This window comes from Labrus bergylta, chromosome 14, assembly GCF_963930695.1.
Source record: "Labrus bergylta chromosome 14, fLabBer1.1, whole genome shotgun sequence".
Taxonomy (NCBI): Eukaryota; Metazoa; Chordata; class Actinopteri; order Labriformes; family Labridae; genus Labrus; species Labrus bergylta.
In genome coordinates, this window is record NC_089208.1 from 246,778 (window position 1) to 266,777 (window position 20,000).

Consider the following 20,000-nt stretch of genomic DNA (forward strand, 5'->3'; position numbering starts at 1 on the left):
ACTGTCTTTTTTTCTTCTTCTGGACGATGGAGAAGTTTGACCCAAGACAGAAACAAGACGAGAACGAGTTGAAGAGAAATCGTCCTTTAGGATACTTTTGGCTCCTGCAGGAAAAAAGCATCAAAAAGAGGAAAGAGACATGTGGAATAATGCTGATGCTGAGCCTCACACAATGAGACAGTCATCATGAAGTACTCCAAAGATAGGAAGCAAAGGCAGACATCTCACTCTTGGTTGGCGCTCATGCAGACTGGACGCAGATGTCCATCTTCCTGATGAAGAATCAAACGGACAAATGAAGGCGGGATGTCTGGAGCTCTGCATGTCTGCACCTGAATGATGTTTCAAAGACCTTTTTCTGTAAGAGGAACTTTGCACATCGTACCTGAAGAATGAGGCATTTGGATGATTTAAAGTTGGGATCATTTTGCGCTCTCTGTCTGGAATAATTCAGGAACACATCGGGACAACCCTCAGGAAAGATGGCTCTGGTGTTGGAGACCCAGGAAACACAAAATGCAGGGTCGAATATTCAGGAGGTTTTTTCTGAGAAGACTTGCCACATCGTACGACTTTTCTCTCTTTGATACGTCAATGGAAACCACGGAGAAACTTCCTGCAATGTCCTAAAAATATCAACCAGAAGCTTCTCTCTCTCTGCAGAGATTCTCCTTTCTTTTTCAAAAGAATTTACCCAAACCAGGAAGCTTTACCCCACAAGGAAGCACGTCTGAAGGTGCAACTCTGTTCAGAACACATTTAACCTCTCGATATGAGGCTCAAACTATCTCTAATGGACCCAAAGTGCAATAAAAACTCTGTGTCCATCACTGTGAGGTCAACAGGAAACCATTTGGGTAATGCAATCTAAACTGTCTCCTTAAAGGTTCACGTCCTCAGGCCAACTTGAGGTTAGCATAAAGTGTTTTCTGAAGTTTAACATCCAGTTGTTACTCTTCTTTTGAGGCAGGAAAAAAGTCTCCAACTGGAACATCTCAGCAGTGTGTGGAGCTGAATTTCCATCCACAATCACCCAAGAATAAAACATATGAACGCTCTCAGACTCTCTCCTTCCTGTCTTTAAGGTTTTTAAACCGTTGGAATCCACATTTAAATAAGCCAAATTGTTCAACTAGAATTTCTCATCAATGCCTTACATCGCCAAGAATCTCTTTTACGGTCTTTGAGGACAATATTCAGCAGAAGCTAAACAATCGTCCAAGGAACTTTTGCTTAATCGATCCACCTCAAGATCTTTATATCCACTAAAGAAGGATTCATGTCTGCCAAATAGTTCTCTTCTTGGAGGCCCTGAGGCAAGTCTTTATGGAGCAAGATGGACAAAGAGAAGCGTTTTCAACACCTTGAGTTAGTCTAAAGTAGCCTAAAGTGAGATTCTGGGACTGAAGCATGATGGGAAATGTAGTCAGGAATTTTGGGCAACAGTTTTGTTTCTCCTCCTAGACTTTTTAAAGTGCGCAAAAAAAAGGTTCACACGTTTATTTTTTGAACATCTACGACTGTTACGGTAGCAACTCGAGCAGGAGCGCTGCAGCATGGGACTCAGCTGCTTCAAGTCCTGGAAACATGACAGCACAGGGCACAAAGGTGAGGAAACACACACACACATATACACAACCCCCCCTCCACACACACACACACCATCAACATATTATCTTCTAATCCCCTCAGTGTGCCGTGTGGAGTTTGTATGTTTTACCCTTAAGTGACGTCTGATTAATGCTGACTCAGGCTTCTGTCTGAGGTGACATTGTGTGCATGTGTGTGCGCGCTTCTTGCATGCATGTGGGAGTCTATGTGTGTGTGTGTGTGTTTGAATATGACTTTGACCAGGACAGAGAGTGGAGCATGATGGGAAACAAGAACGAGTGTGTACACCATCTTGGGATGAAGACAGAGTTTAGTTTGTGTTTCAGGAACCTGTTTACACGACGGCTGAGAGCGCTAACCTTTGCAGCGTTTCGGCTCGTCGTTTACAGTAAATGGATTTTTGAGTGGCCTGAAAATGAAAAGTTTCCAGGGTGCAAACTCTTGAAACTGCATTGACTCTTTAATCAGTGCAGTCAGAAGTTTCACACATGTGCACCACAGTTCCAGTCAGTACGAGGTGGTGGACTAAATCAACAATTGCGGTCTGCAGAGTTCTAATTGTGCTGCTGACTCGGTTGAATTGAACATCGCAGATTTACTGCTGAACATTTGTTAAAGGCAAACCCGACAGACCTTTGGAAACTATTTTGTTGCATGAGCAGGAGGATTTACCTGCTCGTTCTCCTGAACAGACTTGATAAGCGCCTTCATCAATTTCATGTTATCATCAGATTATTTTCGGCTCATTGTCAGACTGTAAAGACCTCAGACCTAAAGAGAAAAATGCAAACTATATTAAAACGTGATGAGCAGAGCCGACATCAGTCCCAAAGTCGCCTCTCCTTTCAGAAATGTAAAAAGTGTAAAGACTTGTGTAAATCAGTGAACTTCGTGTACTGAAAGATACAATAGAAAACTCAAAGTACTTGGTCTTTTTCAATTCAAATCCATTCTTACCCCTTTACCTTTTCTGAAGATTATTTACTTTTTAATATAGATGGAAATGGAAATAACAGGAGCAATATGTACGAGTCTTTGTTTACTTCCAGGATATGTCCTGCAGGAAATTCCGACCAATCAGAGAGCGTTTTCCCCACGCATCACACATCTTATTAGACGTTTGGTATTTTGTCCCTTTAGACGCACCGTAGCTGACAGCGGAGTCTCCCTGTAGTCACAGTGATGGAAAGGAACGACTCCTCTTCTCCTTTGAATGTCTCATTACACAAAAAAAACTTCTAGACAGCTTGGCTGATGAGTCGAAAGTTATTTATCTACTGCATCACTTTTTTTAGCTTCTTGTTAAGTTTTCCATCCGTAGTAAGTCATCTTTCCTGAGGTGAAGTTGGTGTCATAACCTACCACATGCTCCTAACTTTCTTTCAAAATAAAAAAAAAGGTTTGAACCCAAACAGGAAGTAAAGGACCCTTAACTTAAGACGGCACAAAATCCTTTATAAAAGCAGTATCACATAATTTTGATTAATCACAATTAACTTTTGAATTTCAGCGTTTAATCCTGATCTAAAAATGTAATAGTTTGACAGCCCGACTCAGAAGCATTGTCATATCTTCAAACTGTCACAGCATGGTGCCGATGGCCTGGTGGTTTGTGGGCTCCTATGGTACTAAAGGGGGGAAGTCCAGGTTCCGATCCGACCTCAGGCTCCTTTCCTGCATGTCATTCCCGCTCTCTCTGTCCCTGACTTCACTGTCCTCTCTCTACAATAAAAGCACTTAAAAAGCCCCCAAATAAAAATCTTTAAACTGTCACAGCGGCTAAAAGCTGCCTGATGCTGAGAAGTCGCTCTTGTTCATATCCCATAAAAACCTTCCAGAGGTCATTTCATCATCGAGTGTTTCACATTGTGGCTGCAGGAAATGACACGGTAGGAACTCACCGGTCTGAAAGATGCATTATTTGTAGTCCAACAGACGACTGTAGTTTTTAACCAGCAAACCACGTCTGTGTCACTGCAGTTTTTCTGTCCTCTTATTCACTCCTCTCCTTGACCCTTGACCTTTGACCTTGGCTATTCAGACCCACAATCCTTTGTGCATGTTCACACCCACTGAGCCCGTAGACACAGACGTGTACTGAGCAGGAAAAAGAGCACTGGTGTTGGATTATAGATTGTAACAGATGTGTGAACAATGAGATCAGACTTTAGGCCCAAATGTTCAGATGAGTTAAATGTTGTTATAGTGTGCATACTGCATGCAAAGTGCGTACTTTGTGAGATCAAGTATGTACTAGTTTAAGGTAAAAATGAGTGATTAGGAATGACGGGAGTGCATAAGAATAATTCTTATGCTATTCCTTGAGGCAGCATTGTGTCATGTCTGTCATGTTTGTGTGTATGCAGGTAACAGAGACGTGTTGGCCAGCCCAGGCTCGTACTTCTTCCTGTCCAACAGCGCCGGTCAGGGTGACGAGTGGCTCAAGAGCCTCAACAAAGGAGTCTGGATCCCTTTCACAGGTGGACATCATTCATTTTGTACTGTATATACCCCCTGTTTTTATTTTTATATTAAATTTTAATTTTATATTTAATTTTAATTTTAATTTTAATTTTAATTTTAATTTTTTTATCTTATCTATTCTGTTTAATGTGTATTTTTGAGCTTTCTTGTCTGTGCTGCTGTAACGCCAGAATTTCCCCTCTGGGGATCAATAAAGTATTATCCTATCCTATCCTAGAAGCTTTCTCCTCAAAGTGTGATTGTTTGATATCACAGACCCGACCTCACGTTTTATGAAACTTTATAATCCTTCAGGGGTCTTCGGTCAGCGTCTGGAGGAGACGGTGCTGTATGAGCGACGTTATGGGACACTTTTGGTTCCTCTGGTGGTGGAGCAGTGTGTGACCTTCATCAGGGATCGCGGCCTGCATGAAGTGGGTTTGTTCAGGCAGCCGGGGCAGGCCAGTCTGGTGAAAGAGCTGCAGGAGGCGTTTGATGCAGGGGAGAGACCATCCTTTGACAGGTACAAAAAACCCTCAGATTTCAGCCTAAGGTTTGAGGTACATCAGGGTCAGTGTGTTATTTTTTCCCCTGCAGTAACACAGATGTCCACACGGTGGCGTCGCTGCTGAAGCTGTACCTCAGACAGCTGCCTGAGCCGCTGGTTCCTTACAGGCGCTACCAGGACTTCCTGCTCTGTGGTCAGAAGATGTTGAACGACCGCACATGGGTAACTTAAACTATTTAGGCAAAGAACATGTTAAAGAGTAGCGTCAGACCCGCTGAGAGCCAGCAGGGGACACCACACATCTCTGCTGATCCTGCCACCTTTGTGTTTTTGCAAATTAAGGTTTATAACTGCTTCTAAATAAACAAGTTAATGCTCATAAAAAGATTGTCCAGTGAAGCCACTTGTCAAAAACTACCTGTAAATAGTGATGTAAACTCCCACATAATGCATTAAAGGTGACATATTCTCCTCCTCTTCTTCAGTTTAAATAAGTCTCAGAGCTCCTCAAAACATGTGTGTGAAGTTTCTTGTTCTAAATCCACTCTGATCCTGTATTTGATCATGTCTATAAACCCCTCTATTTCAGCCCTGCTCAGAACAGGCTGTTTCTGTGTCTGTACCTTTAAATATGTAAATGAGCTGTGTCTGACCACGCCCCCTCTCTGGAAGGGCTTGGGTGTCTCGGTCTTTCTCGCTCCATGTCCTATTGTTTAAGGTGAGAAGACAGACTCAGAGGGCAGAACAAACACCTAGCTGTGGGAGTGTCACCCACCTGGGGGAGGGGCTACTGCCCTTTGTGATGTCATGAAGGGAAAATCTCCAAACGGCCTGTTTGAGCAGACATTTTCTGAAAAGTGGAGCAGGCAGAAGACAGAGAGGATGGACTTTTCTCATCATTGAGGGGTTTGTAGACTAGAGACACATGTTAGAGTTAGAGGAACATGGGGAAGAGTATGACCTTTAAATAAAATGTTAACAACAGAAGTTTAGCTTCAGGATTTGACAAAACACAAATAGAATAATCTCTTCTTCTTTTTCTTATCTTGTGGTTTGCTTTCCTCCTCCTTTCCTTCTTTCATCTCCTTTCCTGCTTCCTATCTCAGGGTTTGGGAGAGTTGAGAAATCTTCTCCATGAGTTGCCAGTTGCAAACTTCAACCTTCTCAACTTCATCTGCCAGTAAGAACCATCTCAGTGCACAGTCTTCATTCAAAGAAGTATTGTTCTCTCAGGGCTCCAAACCTTTTTGACTACATGGACCAGACAGACAGATGAGGAGGCAAAAAAAGATTTAAGAATACCCCTAGATCAATCAATTTTTTTTAGCAATGTTTAAAAAGAAGAAAATGATCAAAAAACAAACATTAAATTACAGTCAGTGCAAACGTTAAAGGTGCGATTTAAATAGCTGTGAGGTTAGCATGTTAGAATATATGAAGTATTAAGAAATAATGCAACCAGAACTTCTGTAGAAAATACCCAAATATTAATAAGTCTTTTCTCACCCTCAGTGATCCGTGTGGTCGACGGTCACCTACAGGCAAAATCTGACAATTCAGGATCGACTATGTTAAAACTTCAGGCACTGACGCATCTAGATCTTTATAGCAGAGAATGTGTATTCTTTGGAGGTAATCGTCAAAAGGTGTGTAACATATTCATAACACTCTTGACTGTGTGTGTGGAAAGGTTTCTGAACGACGTCCAGAGTTACTCAAGCAGCAACAAGATGAGCAGCCAGAACTTGGCCACCGTGTTCGGGCCGAACATCCTCCGAGCCAAAGCTGAAGACCCACAAAGCATCATGGGAGGTATGCAGACAGACCGCCCCACAGAACTGCATAATCAGCATTTTCTATCAGCATATACACATTGTAAATGTAAGATGGCATCTTTGATGGTTTGTGATTCTCTCTTTCTGTGTTGAAGGTGCAGCACTGGTCCAGGTGCTCATGTTGGAGCTGATCAGAGAGCACGAATCCCTCTTTGCGAGAGCCCCCCAGTCCATCTCCGCCCGCCCTCCAGCAGGGTCTCGTGCGTCCCCGGGTGCTCTGAGACAGCCTCACCTCCACCCGACGTCCTGCCACCGCCAGCTGTCCCTGCCTCTCATCGCAGAGCGCTCCAGAGAGGCCGACAGACAGCAGGCCGCAGACACGCAGAACCTCAGGTGAAACAGCCTCATCATCGACACATATGACCCTAATAAAAGAAGAGGCAGCGAGAGCAGCATGCACACAGAAGGAGAGGGAGAATCATAATATTTACTTTGCAACTAAAAAACTAAATTCAGTGAAGGTCATTCAGCAGCGCCCTATCACCCTCTATTGACCAGCTGTCACTGGGCATATCCAAGATGGCGACTACATCATCATGCACGTAACTACATCGCTGCTGGTGCTCGGTTAGCTGTAATGTTAATGGACTCAAGAACCAGAGTCCCATACCTAGTCATACCTCTGCTTCTTCACATATATGCCAAACAAGAAAGTTTTCTTTTCCAAGTTTCATTCCATTTCTAACATCCACCCATCTTTAAACTCTTTATATGTGATGTTTTGATCCAGCAGATGTCGCCCTTGAGCTCCAGCATGAAACCAAAACAACTCGCGCTGCATTGTTGTGTTAGCATGCTAATGCTAGCGATCTTTATTATGCTGGTATCTTCACACTGCATGTAAATTTACCTGAAATGAGCGTGATCTAGAAACACAGTTAAGCAGTGAGTACAGTATGTTATTCTTCTTTTCTCTAGTCCCTCAATTAAACAACTTTTATACACGAGGGGAGGAGTCAGCCGGCCGTCCAGGCGATGTAAACAAAGTGAAGATAGGACTCTGAAAACTCTGAAAACATCACAGACAGTAGGACTCGGGTGTTACACCCATTGTAGACAGTCATGACTCACAGAGTTATTTTCAGAGGAGATACTTGATTTCTACATTTAAGTGTGAACAATCACATATAAAGACTTTAATATCTAGTATGATGTAACAACCTCAAACCTTTTATCACAAACTGTAATGGTGTGCTCTTTCTTATGTGTGGAAACATTTGGATGTACATCGACCTTGAAGAATGTATCAGAGGTCTAACCTTCCTCTTCTTGATTTCTGCAGCTGTGCCTACTCGACTGCTGTCAAATCAGACGTTCCCTTCAGCCAGAAGAGGCTTCTCGGCCATCGCTACACGTCCTCCCACCCCGAGAACTGCTTCTACCCCCCGCCTTCCTCTAGTCATCACTCAGACATAGACTACCACCAGGACCATGCCCACAAAGAACCACCCACTGCAAACAGTCAAACCTCTACAGCCAGCGTCCAGGTGCGAGACCCACAGCCCAAATCTCTGCTGGCCTGGCCGGGTCGAGGAGAGGCAGACGCTGGTTTCTCGGGCTCTTACGCTGTAGAGGATAGGGTTGCACTACCAGAAACAACCAGCGGGGGCAGCAGTGAGGCTCAGGATGACAGTAACCTCTCTGCCTATGACAACCTGGACGGCTCGTGTGAGCGCGAGGCAATGGCGGAGATCACCGGAGGACATTTTGAAACGGACAATCCAGAAACCTGTGGAGAGGAGGCGGAGCTTGAGGAGGAGGCGTGGCAGATGAAGGACTCCTGCTCTTCATGGTCATCCTGTGAGGTACTACCGTTGGATGAGAGCAGGGATGATGCAGACACGGTTAGTCTTGACATGTCGCCAAAGAGGCCAAAAAATGTACCTTCAGGTCAGCTGCGAGACGAGGAGAACGATCGAGAAGACGATCATGAAGACAAAAGCAGTGATGATGATGATGATGATGATGATGATGACGACGTCAGCCACCCTAACTCCCCAGCGTCTTGTTTGTTACTCAGTCCTCTGAGTACAGGAAGCTCAGAGGTGTTCCTTCCCGCCTGTCCTCCAGACGCCCCGGCGCCCGAGCCTCAGTCACCGCCCAGAGACGCTCAGAGCCTCCTGGCTGAGCTGCAGTGGCAGATGGCCCGACAGAAGGCCGAGTACCAGGCAAGGATACAGAGGTGAGACACCAGCTCAAGTGATGGTAACCTTCAGTCCTCAAATATATTACTAATCCACATCGAGTACTTCTACAATTCTACAATTCTCTTAGCAGACTCTTTTATCCAAAGCGACGTACATCAGAGAGTAAGAACAACACAAGCAAGGATCTAGAAAAAAGGGAACAATGTGAGTAAGAGCAAACGATCAGCTTTGAGTCTGATTGGACACACAGGTGCTGACAGGAAGTGACCAGAGGCAAAGCACAACATTGAGGGCAGTTCTTGAGAGCTCTAATCAGTATAGAAACCATCTTATAAGTCGTCGTTATCAAACAAAAACCATCGTCATTACCATCATCATCATCAATAATATGGAGACCATCATCATTAAGTTAGTAGGTATTCATGAAAGAGCTGGGTCTTTAGCTTTTTCTTAAAGGTGCAGAGGGACTCTGCAGATCACATGGAGTTTGGAAGTTCATTCCACCACCGGGGGGCGACAGAGGAGAAGAGTCTAGTCAGAGACTTAGGACCCTGTTGTGAAGGTTGGATCAGACGCCTTTCATTGGCAGAGCGTAGTGGGGCGGAGGGAGTGTAACTTCAGAGTTGAATACTTAAATGTGAATATGAAGTGTGTTGGGTTCATTTCATATGATGGAAGTTGAATTGTCACTAAATGCTACTCTTTGTGTAAATGTTTAAATCTCATTTCATTCTGGCACCGTCAAGCCCAAAGAAAAATGTAAACATGACACTCTGACCTTTGACTGTATATTGATGTGGACAGATCATCTCTCTCGTTTACCGTCAATAACTTTTTGTTTTTCAGTCAGGAATACTCTCCTCATAGGTTTAACCGTTTGAGGCATGAGAGTGGGTTAAACCAATTTTAAACAACTTCGGATATGTTGGATACAGGTTTGGCTCCACAAGTCCAACTTGTAGTTCTTTGTTGTGAAGGCCTGAGTATGAACTACAGTTTTGTTGTGTTTCCTGCAGGTTGGAGCGCTGTAACGACGTCCTGGAGCGGCAGGTCGCAGTCCTGCGGGTCAGTCTGGAGAAGCAGAGGCGCAGCCAAAGCGTCGCCGAGATAAAGATCCGCAACATGGAGCGAGCCAAAGCCGACGCCGACCTCCGGAACACCACCCTGCAGAGGGAGATGGAGCTCTTCTTCCAAATGTACGGAGAGTTTAAAAGAGGAGGATTTGAAGGAGGGAGAGGCGGAGGGAGTCTCTGAAGACGGATGATGGAAAAGTTCTTTAAAGGTCGGGAAGCGATCGGACGGATTGTTGCAGAGTTTGTTGAGAAGTTGATGTTTGTCCCGATCCTCTGTGAGACCATGAAGGTGTCAAACCTCGAAAGGAAAACAGTCAGGGCAAGAAATTACATAAAAATGAAGATACTGCACCTTCCAGAGGACAAGACAGATGTTTGCAATTTCCACCAGTAAGTCCTCGACTGACTGAGTGGATTAACTTCACAGCTTCAAGAAGAAGGAACAAAAGGATGCTCGCTAGCTTCTTCAATGTGCAGTGACGGACTAAACTTCAACAAGTGAGGCGGATGAATTGGTCGACTGGTTAAAGCCCCAGGCAATAATCCTGCTTTGATGAAAAATCAGTAACCACTGTGTCTTCCCATTAAACAAACTCAGGTCTCCTTTAAGAAGCCGACCCAGAGGAAAACTCAGAACTAAAAGCTCGTCCAGGCTGAGAGGAATACTGAGTGACAGATTTGGTGCATCAGTCCATGATAAGACGCCAGGCATACATGCTGGACTTGTTCTCTTTGAAACCAGGATATTTTGTTTTCATGAGTCCGCTACATCTCTTCCTCCACCCCTCAATGTGGTCAATAGCAAGGTCGAGATGTGGCCAAGAAAGTTCAAGATAGACGATGCATGGACGGGGAAAGTGTGGAGAACACTCCCATTGTTCCATTAAGATGTTTAAAAGATGATTGTGTGAAGATGTTCAACAGTGAAAGTTTTATCACTGACTGTTTTGAAGACGTTGATTAGACGCCAAAGTTTGAAGCAGATTTCAACAGGAAGTCTGCTTCTGTCAGAAGATTCTTCACACTCACACTTATTAAAAGGGATTTTAAAAGTTGCTTATCATAAATTCTGCAGCTAAAATGATTGTATTGAGAAATGCATCACAGTTACCAATTAAAAATCGAATGAAGGAAGCTGGAGTCCATCCCATGACTTCTAAAATGTGAGTCCAACGTTTCTTATTATCATCTGTCCCCAAGTCCTTTCAGACCTTCCCCTCCGTCAGGTGTTCAAGAGGACATATTCCCCCCCTCCTCCACCTTTTCAAACAGTCCCCTCCTCCACCTTTTCAAACAGTCCCCTCCTCCACCTTTTCAAACAGTCCTCCTCCTCTACCTTTTCAAACAGTCCCCTCCTCCACCTTTTCAAACAGTCCCCTCCTCCACCTTTTCAAACAGTCCTCCTCCTCCACATTTTCAAACAGTCCCCTCCTCCACCTTTTCAAACAGTCCTCCTCCACCTTTTCAAACAGTCCTCCTCCACCTTTTCAAACAGTCCCCTCCTCCACCTTTTCAAACAGTCCCCTCCTCCACCTTTTCAAACAGTCCTCCTCCACCTTTTCAAACAGTCCCCTCCTCCACCTTTTCAAACAGTCCTCCTCCTCCACCTTTTCAAACAGTCCTCCTCCACCTTTTCAAACAGTCCCCCTCCACCTTTTCAAACAGTCCCCTCCTCCACCTTTTCAAACAGTCCCCTCCTCCACCTTTTCAAACAGTCCTCCTCCTCCACCTTTTCAAACAGTCCTCCTCCACCTTTTCAAACAGTCCTCCTCCACCTTTTCAAACAGTCCCCTGTGGTCTAAATGAAACATCTGTTCTGTGCTTTGGTCAAACTATAACATGAATCAAGCACCAGAGGAGGTTTGTGACCCTGTATAAATCAGCTCTCTCAGAACGCTCTGTTTTGGTGTTTTGGTGTTTTGGACCCAACGAGATATGACCTGAGTGACACCATAACAGAGAAAAGTAAAGAAGAATAACATTGTGTTGTTTGGCAGTCTGAAATGTAGGATTAAAGAGCTTCAGAAGAAATGCGCCTGCATGGAAAGCTCAACAGCATTGGTGTGGATAACCGAACTCCAGCTGAGTTTTTAATATTAAATTTAATTTGATATGTAACGTACATAATCTAGGCTATAATATAATAAAAAAAAATACTTTTAGTTAAAAAAAACCTGGTCAGACCAACGATCGCTACAATGTACAATGTTAACATGTATTTACTGAAAGCAGCCTCTCTAATCTTTAAAGTAAATCGATGAAACAAACAAAAATTCATCAAATAAAACACACAACTAAAGAAATCACCTGACAGCTCGCGCTGCTCCACATTATTTAAAAAGCGATGTAGCCTACAGAGATCGTTTGAGGTGGAGCGTTGTATAAAATACATTTGAGATATCTTATCTAACAGTAAATCTGTGAACCTCTATCTGTCCGTCTTAACAAGCACTGTTATAGTAGATCTAATTATTCTCCCACACAGACAGATTCGTTGCACCGCAAGTCCACACTGAGTTGAAAATGTGCGTACACGAACTGAGACCTGCTGTTGGATTTGAGCGTACCCTCCGCTCACGTCCAAATTGTGTCGAATACAAAGTGCCGAACTTTGCGTGGAAATGACCGTACACCCATTTCTCTGCCGTATGTATGTTTGATAAGTGAGGGCCAAGGAGAGCACATTTGAGACAGAGCATTTTTCTCTGTGTTGTAAGACTTCTGCAGACCACAAACAAAGGACTGGATGGTTTATTTCACATGTTGTGGGTCAGTAGACTCTCAGGTTACACACATAAATGTTCAGAAACACTGAAGAAGAGGATTTTTCATAATATGTCTCCTTTAAGATAAGATAATCCTTTATTGGTCCTCAGAAAGGAAGTTCAAGTTTTGCACCAGTAAAGAGAAGAGATCAGAAGGGCTCTCTGCAGACGCTATTTAATCAGTGCATGAGTATTGGATCAGTAGCATTAGTGCTAACCTCCAGGCTAACATCTGCATCCTCGGCCTGGATCAGATCAGATTTTGGAGCTGACTGGAACACCTTGTTGTTCCTCGCTCAGTGCTCATACGGGACTGACACAAAGACATACTGGAAAAATGATTCAAGTGCAGGACACAGGTTTATATATTTGTGAGCTTGAAGCATGTGTCAGTGGGTCAGGTTGATCACTGACTGCTTTTTCTGCCATTATGAATCAATATTAAGGAAGATCTGTTGCTAATGGTTAAATGGCGCCCTCTAGTGGTGGTTTTTAATAGATACAGATGATACTGCATTTCAATCTCTCAATTTATATATAATCTCTCATTTGGGAGTCGCTGGGGGATGGAGCTGATCAGCTGTCATTGGGCGAGAGGCAGAGTTAAACCTTGGACTGTGCACCAGCCAATCACAGGGCTGACATATAGAGACAGACAACCAGACACACTCACATTCACACCATTTGAATCTCTGACGATGCAAATTCTAAATCCGTTATAAAAACAAACTTTTTTTTCTCATCAAACATAAGAAAGCACCGAGTCATGTTCATGTGATGAGAATGTAATATTTATTCTCAAACTATGTTAGGCAAAAAAAACAAAAACAAACAAGAAACTGTACAAACAAAACATCTTTTAACATGACCTGGAAAACACAGAACAGATAAAAAAACAAAGATATTCAGTGACACTACTGTACAGAGGACAGATCGTCCGTCCAGGAGAGATTTAAAGGGAACGAAGTCACACTTTAAACACAAACTAGAAAAACAAACATTGTTCACTTGAAACAGAAACAGTCAGGTTCATTTGAATATTTAAGACTCACAGCAGAGTTTGTTTTTGTTCTTCTGTGTTGACACGAGTATTACAGAGACGTGACCACGACCACGACCACGACCACGGCCACGACCACGACCAGAGTTACGGTTGGTGAATGAGTTGGATTTGAAAACGGCGTGGGAATCGATGCAGAAAAACTGAAGTGTTGAAGCCTTACCAAAAACTATGGAAGCCCTGGAAGGACACACATCCATAGGTTTTATTTTGACTCCATTTTCCTGCGATGACGAGTTCGCTTCGGTTGATCTCTCGAGGTTTAGATTTATTCATCCAACGCTGCTTTTCAAATAGTTACAAGTTCATTTCTGGAGAAAACCAGCGGCATAAATAATTTAAGATCTCGAGAAAACAACAAAGAAAACTCGTCATCACAGGAAATCGGAGCAAAATAAAAAAGTATAGATGTGTGTCTTCTTTAGGCGCCCGTAGAAAAACAAACAACGACCAGCGATATGCTACATTTCATCACGCCGTACGATGCACGCTTCATCTTGCAGAAACTCGATAAATTTAAAGAACTGATTCCAACATGATGCATGTTCTTCATCAATCATTTTAAAGGCAGTAACCTTTTTTCACTTGAATGCACGTTTTCATTTCAGAGTCAAAATCAGATTGTTGATGATTGTGCAGGATGAAGCGAGCGTGCACACCAGCTGTGTCTTCACTCCTCGACCACATGACACCAGATTCCTGAACCTGATTAGATTCTAGTACGAATCACATGAAATAAATCTCTGTTTTGATACCACAGCAACAAAAACAGAAGTCCTAAGCATCCAGTATCGGGTGACTTGTTTGTTTTAATCACCAAAAGAAAATACGTTGGATGCTGAGATGTTACCAGAGCATTTGTGCATTTTAAGACAATGCTCTGCCACATTTGCTTTCAGTGGTCTTGGGTAAAATATGTGACTGAAGAGCCTTATTGTATCATTTTGAATCATGTGGTATACTTCTCACACAGCTGCTGTTGAGCCAAACTGAAGAACAGGATCCTTCATCAGAGCTCACACACTGAAGAACTCAAAAGAGGCTTTAAGCCCTCTGCTGAGTCCACTAATCTGAAAACCTTCAAACTCTCCAGAGTCAGTGTGAGTGCAGTTAACATGCATGTCAGTTTGGTTTTTTTCCACACACTTGAGCGGGGGTCTCGTTTCTTCTGATCCCAAAAGAACCAAAACTGTTTTTTACCAAAAGTAAAAAAAACAAAAAACACACATCTCTATTTATACATTAAAACATTAATTGGAACATTTCAGAGAGCGGGAGCTCGAGTGAAACCATTTCCTGAGACAATTTTTAACCTTTTCTTTTTTGTTCTGTTAGCTTGTTATTAACTAACCGAGTTTCAGATTGTTTCCATCCTGCTCAGTGAAATGTCCAATGAAAGGAGACGAGCCAAAAGTAAATGTAGAGCTCGTATGGGTGGAGGGGAGAGGGTATAAAGTGCATCTACAGGGGGGTCATTTCAAAACCAGGATCAGCATCATGCTCCCCTTAAAGTGGGCGAGAGAGACAGAGAGAGAGAGAGAGAGAGAGAGACACTCTAAATGCTTAAAAGCAGCTACAGCAGACGGTGACGGCTTAATTCTTCTAATCCTGGAATGATTGGAGGGTGAAGATCGAGGGTTTCGGTGTTGAGTGTCGGAGCTGCTTTCAAAGGTCCCATGAAATATCTGACACAAGAAGACGGCAGAATGGCGTGCCCGGTGAACAGCTGCTTTCCTGTTTAAACCTTAACTTTGAGTGTAGCTAGGTCTTATAAGTGCAATGAGGGGTCATCGGTGCAGCACCTTGGACGAGGTGATGCAGGGATTTAGATTTTTTTTTTTTTTCAAATTGAAGTTTAGTTTTCTCTCCTTAAAATAAATGAGTCCGTCCTGTGAGTTTCTTCAACATGGCCGTCTTCTGCCGTCTTCTTGGCCACATGTTTTGTTATTCCCAGATGTTGGGATTAGCTTGTTCGTGTCTGTGTCAACAAGCAGCCTTCATCAGACCTGTGCAGTCTCAAAGTTAGATTCATACTGAAGAGGAACCTTGAAGTGAAATGTGATCCGGGATGCTAGATGCTAACCGGTGAGGGATGCTAACATGAAGACGGCTCGTGTAACAGTTTGTGAGTTTTCATCTCATGGGACCTTTGGGGGGTCTGCTCCACAGGGTGCAATGTGTCCTCCTAGAAGCCAGAGGGCGTCAGGATGTTCATGTCTCTGGGTTTGAGCTTGTGCGGCCGCGATCCCTGCCGTCGGCTCTCCACTGAGGGAATCTCCATTTGGGGGGGGGCCACCGCCTGCGCCGCGGGTGCGTCACCCAGCCGTGTGTTCTGCGCCTTCATTACCTCCATGGGGGTCGGCTTCTGGGCACCTCTGTACCCCTGCACTGCAAAGCCTGCTGGGAAAAGAATGAAGAAGAAATTGCGTTAAAATTACTCATTTAATTGTAACCAAGTGGCAGAAGTGCAAAAAAACTGCAGTTCCTCGAGTGACCACTAGAGGCAGGCTGCAAAAACCAAAGATCCTGTTAGAGCTCATTAAAATGTAAATTTTTAAAACTGGAATAAACATGTTGGTTCACACTGCACAGAGGGAGAATGTATTCTATAACTAATCGGTCTGATTTTAAGAGTTATTCATGAATTTGCATAATTAGGGGCGTGGCCATTGACTGACAGTTGGACGCGTTGAAGCCGATTGCCGGGAGCCTTAAGGCCCGCCTCTGTGCCTGTCACTAGACTGATCCAGAGTTAGATGGAGACAGTATTCATAGGTTGCTTCAGAACGCCTCTTCAGGACTTTCATCGAGCGGTGAAGTTTATTCGCCGGGATGTCGTCCTCGCTCGATGCGTACTTCTCGACGGTTTCATCTCTCAAACGGTTTAATGATTGACAGTTCCGGTTTGAAATGTTGATCTAGCTCGGTGACTCAGCAAACACTGCGGGACGTTAGGACATTCTTTTATCTCAGAGACAGATCGTTCTGTGCAGTTTGATCATCATAAAGACAAAGATTTGATTTACTGCGTTCAGATTACAGAAGGAAAATGGTTTTATATTTAAAGGTACAGGATTTATTTGATCTTCACTGTGATTGGATCATTAGAGGTCATTATGAATCTTTCTTTATGTCCATGAGAGAACAAACAAGCAGACCATCAACTAGTGTTGTAGTCCAGACCACACGAACAGAGACCAGAGTGCCCCGAGACCAAGACCAAGACCAAATAAAATATTTCTGCTGATTGAGTCAAAAAAACTGAAATATTATTAAGAATGAATTCAATTTTATAAACACTCACAATCGAATGCACAATATCATTTTTGATGCAGATGTGCAATATCAATGATGCTAACATTTAACATGTACAAATACAGATTTGTGCATCATATTCAATGTGCAAAATGATCCAAACGTCCTTTAACGCTGTAAACTGCACTAAGGGCACCTGATTTATTCTTCTTCTTTTTGAAATAAACCTAAAAATGAACTTTTCTAGAAGAGCATGTGTGCTGCTGAAAAACAAAACAATGTGCAATAAAAGCTTTTATTTTGTAGACTAATTAAAAACACATTATGCTGCTGCAGCCTCTTTGATCAATCTCAGCTGTGGCTCAGTCGGATGAGTCTCAGGAAGCTCGGGGGTTCGATCCCCGGCTCCTGCAGCCTCATGTCCAATCTGTTCTTTCGGCAAGACACTTGACCCTGAATTGCTCCCACTGCTTTTTCAGTGGTGTATGAATGTGTCTGAATGGTAACTGAACATATCAGCCTCTGCCATCAGTGTGTTCATGCGCTAAAACAAGCTCAAGTCCATCTATGTTGTTAATAATATTCAGCGTATGAAACTTAAAAAGTCTTACATTAGTTTTCACCTACCGATCGTCATCAGTGAGAAAAGATTCGGTTCTGATTCATAACAGACTGAAGAGTCCCACATGTTGAAATCCAGATGCTGTTTTCTCTGCAGATGTCAAATCCGTTTAAAAGTGTTCGTCCACTCCTTGGACTTTTATATGACGGGGTGCAGAGAAAAAGAACACCAGCTTCACCAATAACAAATAAGTGGCCAATCAGTAACCGATGTGTGACGGCCGTCAGCGCCTGTGTGGTCGCTGTTCAGTCTGAAGGTCGTTTGTTTCGCCTAGTAACCCAAATCTGAGACATGACAGGTTATATAACGGGCGCTCAGTTAGTGAGCACAGACCTTACATCAGAGTTCACCTGAACTCACTTCAGATTTTTGTTTTTTTTTGCTTTGCTGCTCCTTCAGAATAAAAGACGACAAGAGGGGAACTCATATGACCAGAATCAACGAGTAAATGAATAATATCAGATGTGAAGTCTTCACTGTCGACGTGTTTTTATTTTGTTGTTGCTTTTTCTTGCTTAGCTAATAAACTTTATTCTTAAGCTTTATTTTGAATGTGTAGGGAAACTGAGACATTACAGAGAGAATGATTTCATCTGTTTGTTTGTTAAAAATAAAGAAATGAATTGACTGAAACATGAACAAACTTTCACAGCGCTGTCGGTCACCACTCGTATTACAGGTCGTCTACTAATGGAGAATAATGTCTGATAAAAAGGTGAAGATGGCGCTGGCATTGTCAGTTCTTGGTCTTTTAGAGGAAAAAGAAAAGAAGAGGAGGAGGAGACAAATAAGGAGAAACCTCACTAATGGGTGAAAGCATGGAGACTACAGAGACATGCTCAGGAGGCTTTACTGAACCTGAGAGGAGAGCTGGAGAGAAATGAAACCTCCCAACAGCCAATCAGAGAGACTCCTCTCACCGACTGCCAACGCAGATTCAACATGTCGAATCGGACGACGATCTCCTCGATGTGTCAGGGCCTTTAAGCCCTCTGTAGGTAAGTCTTGTATAACAAGACAGTCGTCCAAATCAATGTCGTAATCGAGCCTTTAAATGACTAAACAATGATGGAATCTTTAATCAGCAGCCTCTACCATCAGGGTGAATAATCAGAATACTAGAGAAGAATAAACAACCTCAAGTCCATTTACCAAAATAATCTAAATAAAGGCTCTTTAAGGCGATTCATGTCCGTATCTATACATTTCATATTTCTTATCTACTTCCTCTTCTATTCACCTGAACTGCCTCTGCTTTATCTGCTCTCATGCACTACATCACTTTATTCTATCCATTTTATATCAGTATTCATACAGTTCTGGTGAATTTATTCCTGTTTCTTATCCATCATTGCACTACGGTCACTTTATTTATCTAATTCTTACCTTACAGTTATATTGTTTATATTAGTTCTGTTGTTCCATTATTCACCTTAATAACTTATCATTTAGTATTTGCCTGCTTGCACATAGTTCTGTATATATATTTACTTCTCGTTTACTGCATATAGCTCTGTATATATATATATATATATATATATATATATATATATATATATATATATATTTAGTTCTTGTTTACTGCATATAGCTCTGTATATATATATATATTTACTTCTCGTTTACTGCATATAGCTCTGTGTGTATATATATATATATATATATATATATATATATATATATATATATTTAGTTCTTGTTTACTGCACATAGTTCTGGTTACATCTGTTAGTCCGATCACTGTCCACTTATATCTACTCTTTTATATTTTGTATTTTAAGTTTAAGCTTTAAGTTGTATTTAAATTGACACTTTATATTTGGGTTTAAAATGTTTTGTTTACTTGCACTGTTGTTAATTTACTGCTCTGTGTGCCTTTGAATTGCCCCCTGGGGACAAATAAAGTTTTTTGAATTTGAATTCATTCACTCCGTTTTCCTGTGATAAAAAGTAAAAAACATGTTTTTCTCGAGCTCTCAGATTGTTTATCTTGTCGTTGAAAGACATAAACCATAAAATAGATTTGACTTGACTTTTATGGTCTGCCATAAATTGATCCCGTTATAACCAGAAAACAAACTTTGTAATCTCGTTAAGTAAAGAGATAAATGAATCTGTTATGATGTTACGGAATCAGCGTTTTTTCATCCTGAGACAACAAGAAGAAAACTCGTTATCACACCAAAATATACTAAATGAAATGTATGAAAGCACGTCGGCTCAGGACCTCTGTCGTCTGCAGAGCGGGGCAAACCAGTTCATTTTAGCAACCTTTGCTCAGGTGATGTTGTTTACCTGCAGTTGTAGACTCTGCTCCCAGGTCCGAGGTGGATTTGTGTACGTGTGGCCGCGGACCAAACATGCTCCAGCGTTCGACCGCGCCTCCTGCCGCGCCTCCTGCCGCGTCTCCCCCTCCTCCTCCTCCTCCTCCTCCCCCTCCTCCCATGTCAATGCTGCTGTTGGAGGAGCTCATGCTGATCTCTGATCCCGTGCTGCTGAACCAACTCCTGCAAAAACACATGCACAGTTAGTGAACTTGACCCAGTTACACAGTTTCAGTGTTTGTCCAACAATTCGGTCAGTAATGGGAAACGCTGTGACTCAGGCTACAGGACAGCCAGTAAACAGAGAGTGTGTGTGTGTGTGTGTGTGTGTGTGTGT

The 20,000-nt window shown here is 42.7% G+C and overlaps 3 protein-coding genes across 5 annotated transcripts in view; 1 reads left to right on the plus strand and 2 right to left on the minus strand.

The window, feature by feature from the left end:
- The window catches only part of LOC110002344 (dual specificity protein kinase CLK4-like), a 444,306-nt gene that overhangs the window by 26,161 nt on the left and 398,145 nt on the right, over positions 1-20,000 (minus strand). The window lies entirely within an intron of this gene.
- Positions 7-11,432, plus strand: LOC110002938 (rho GTPase-activating protein 24-like). The gene is made up of 9 exons (XM_020658623.2): positions 7-1,608; positions 3,978-4,091; positions 4,390-4,597; positions 4,672-4,804; positions 5,689-5,762; positions 6,273-6,394; positions 6,513-6,750; positions 7,700-8,599; positions 9,581-11,432. The coding sequence occupies exons 1-9, from the start codon at positions 1,557-1,559 to the stop codon at positions 9,816-9,818; spliced, it is 2,079 nt and encodes a 692-aa protein (XP_020514279.1). The 5' UTR covers positions 7-1,556; the 3' UTR covers positions 9,819-11,432.
- Positions 13,172-20,000, minus strand: part of LOC110002940 (putative monooxygenase p33MONOX) — a 20,602-nt gene continuing 13,773 nt past the window's right edge. Inside the window, exons 8-9 of one of the 2 annotated variants that reach the window (XM_020658625.3) lie at positions 19,635-19,846; positions 13,172-15,859 (exon numbers count right to left, since the gene is read on the minus strand). In XM_020658625.3, coding sequence (XP_020514281.2) covers positions 15,648-15,859; positions 19,635-19,846 — 424 coding nt within the window. In that variant the 3' untranslated portion in view covers positions 13,172-15,647. Of the gene's footprint in view, positions 15,863-19,634; positions 19,847-20,000 lie in introns of both variants that reach the window. The other variant, XM_020658624.3, reaches the window with a different exon arrangement.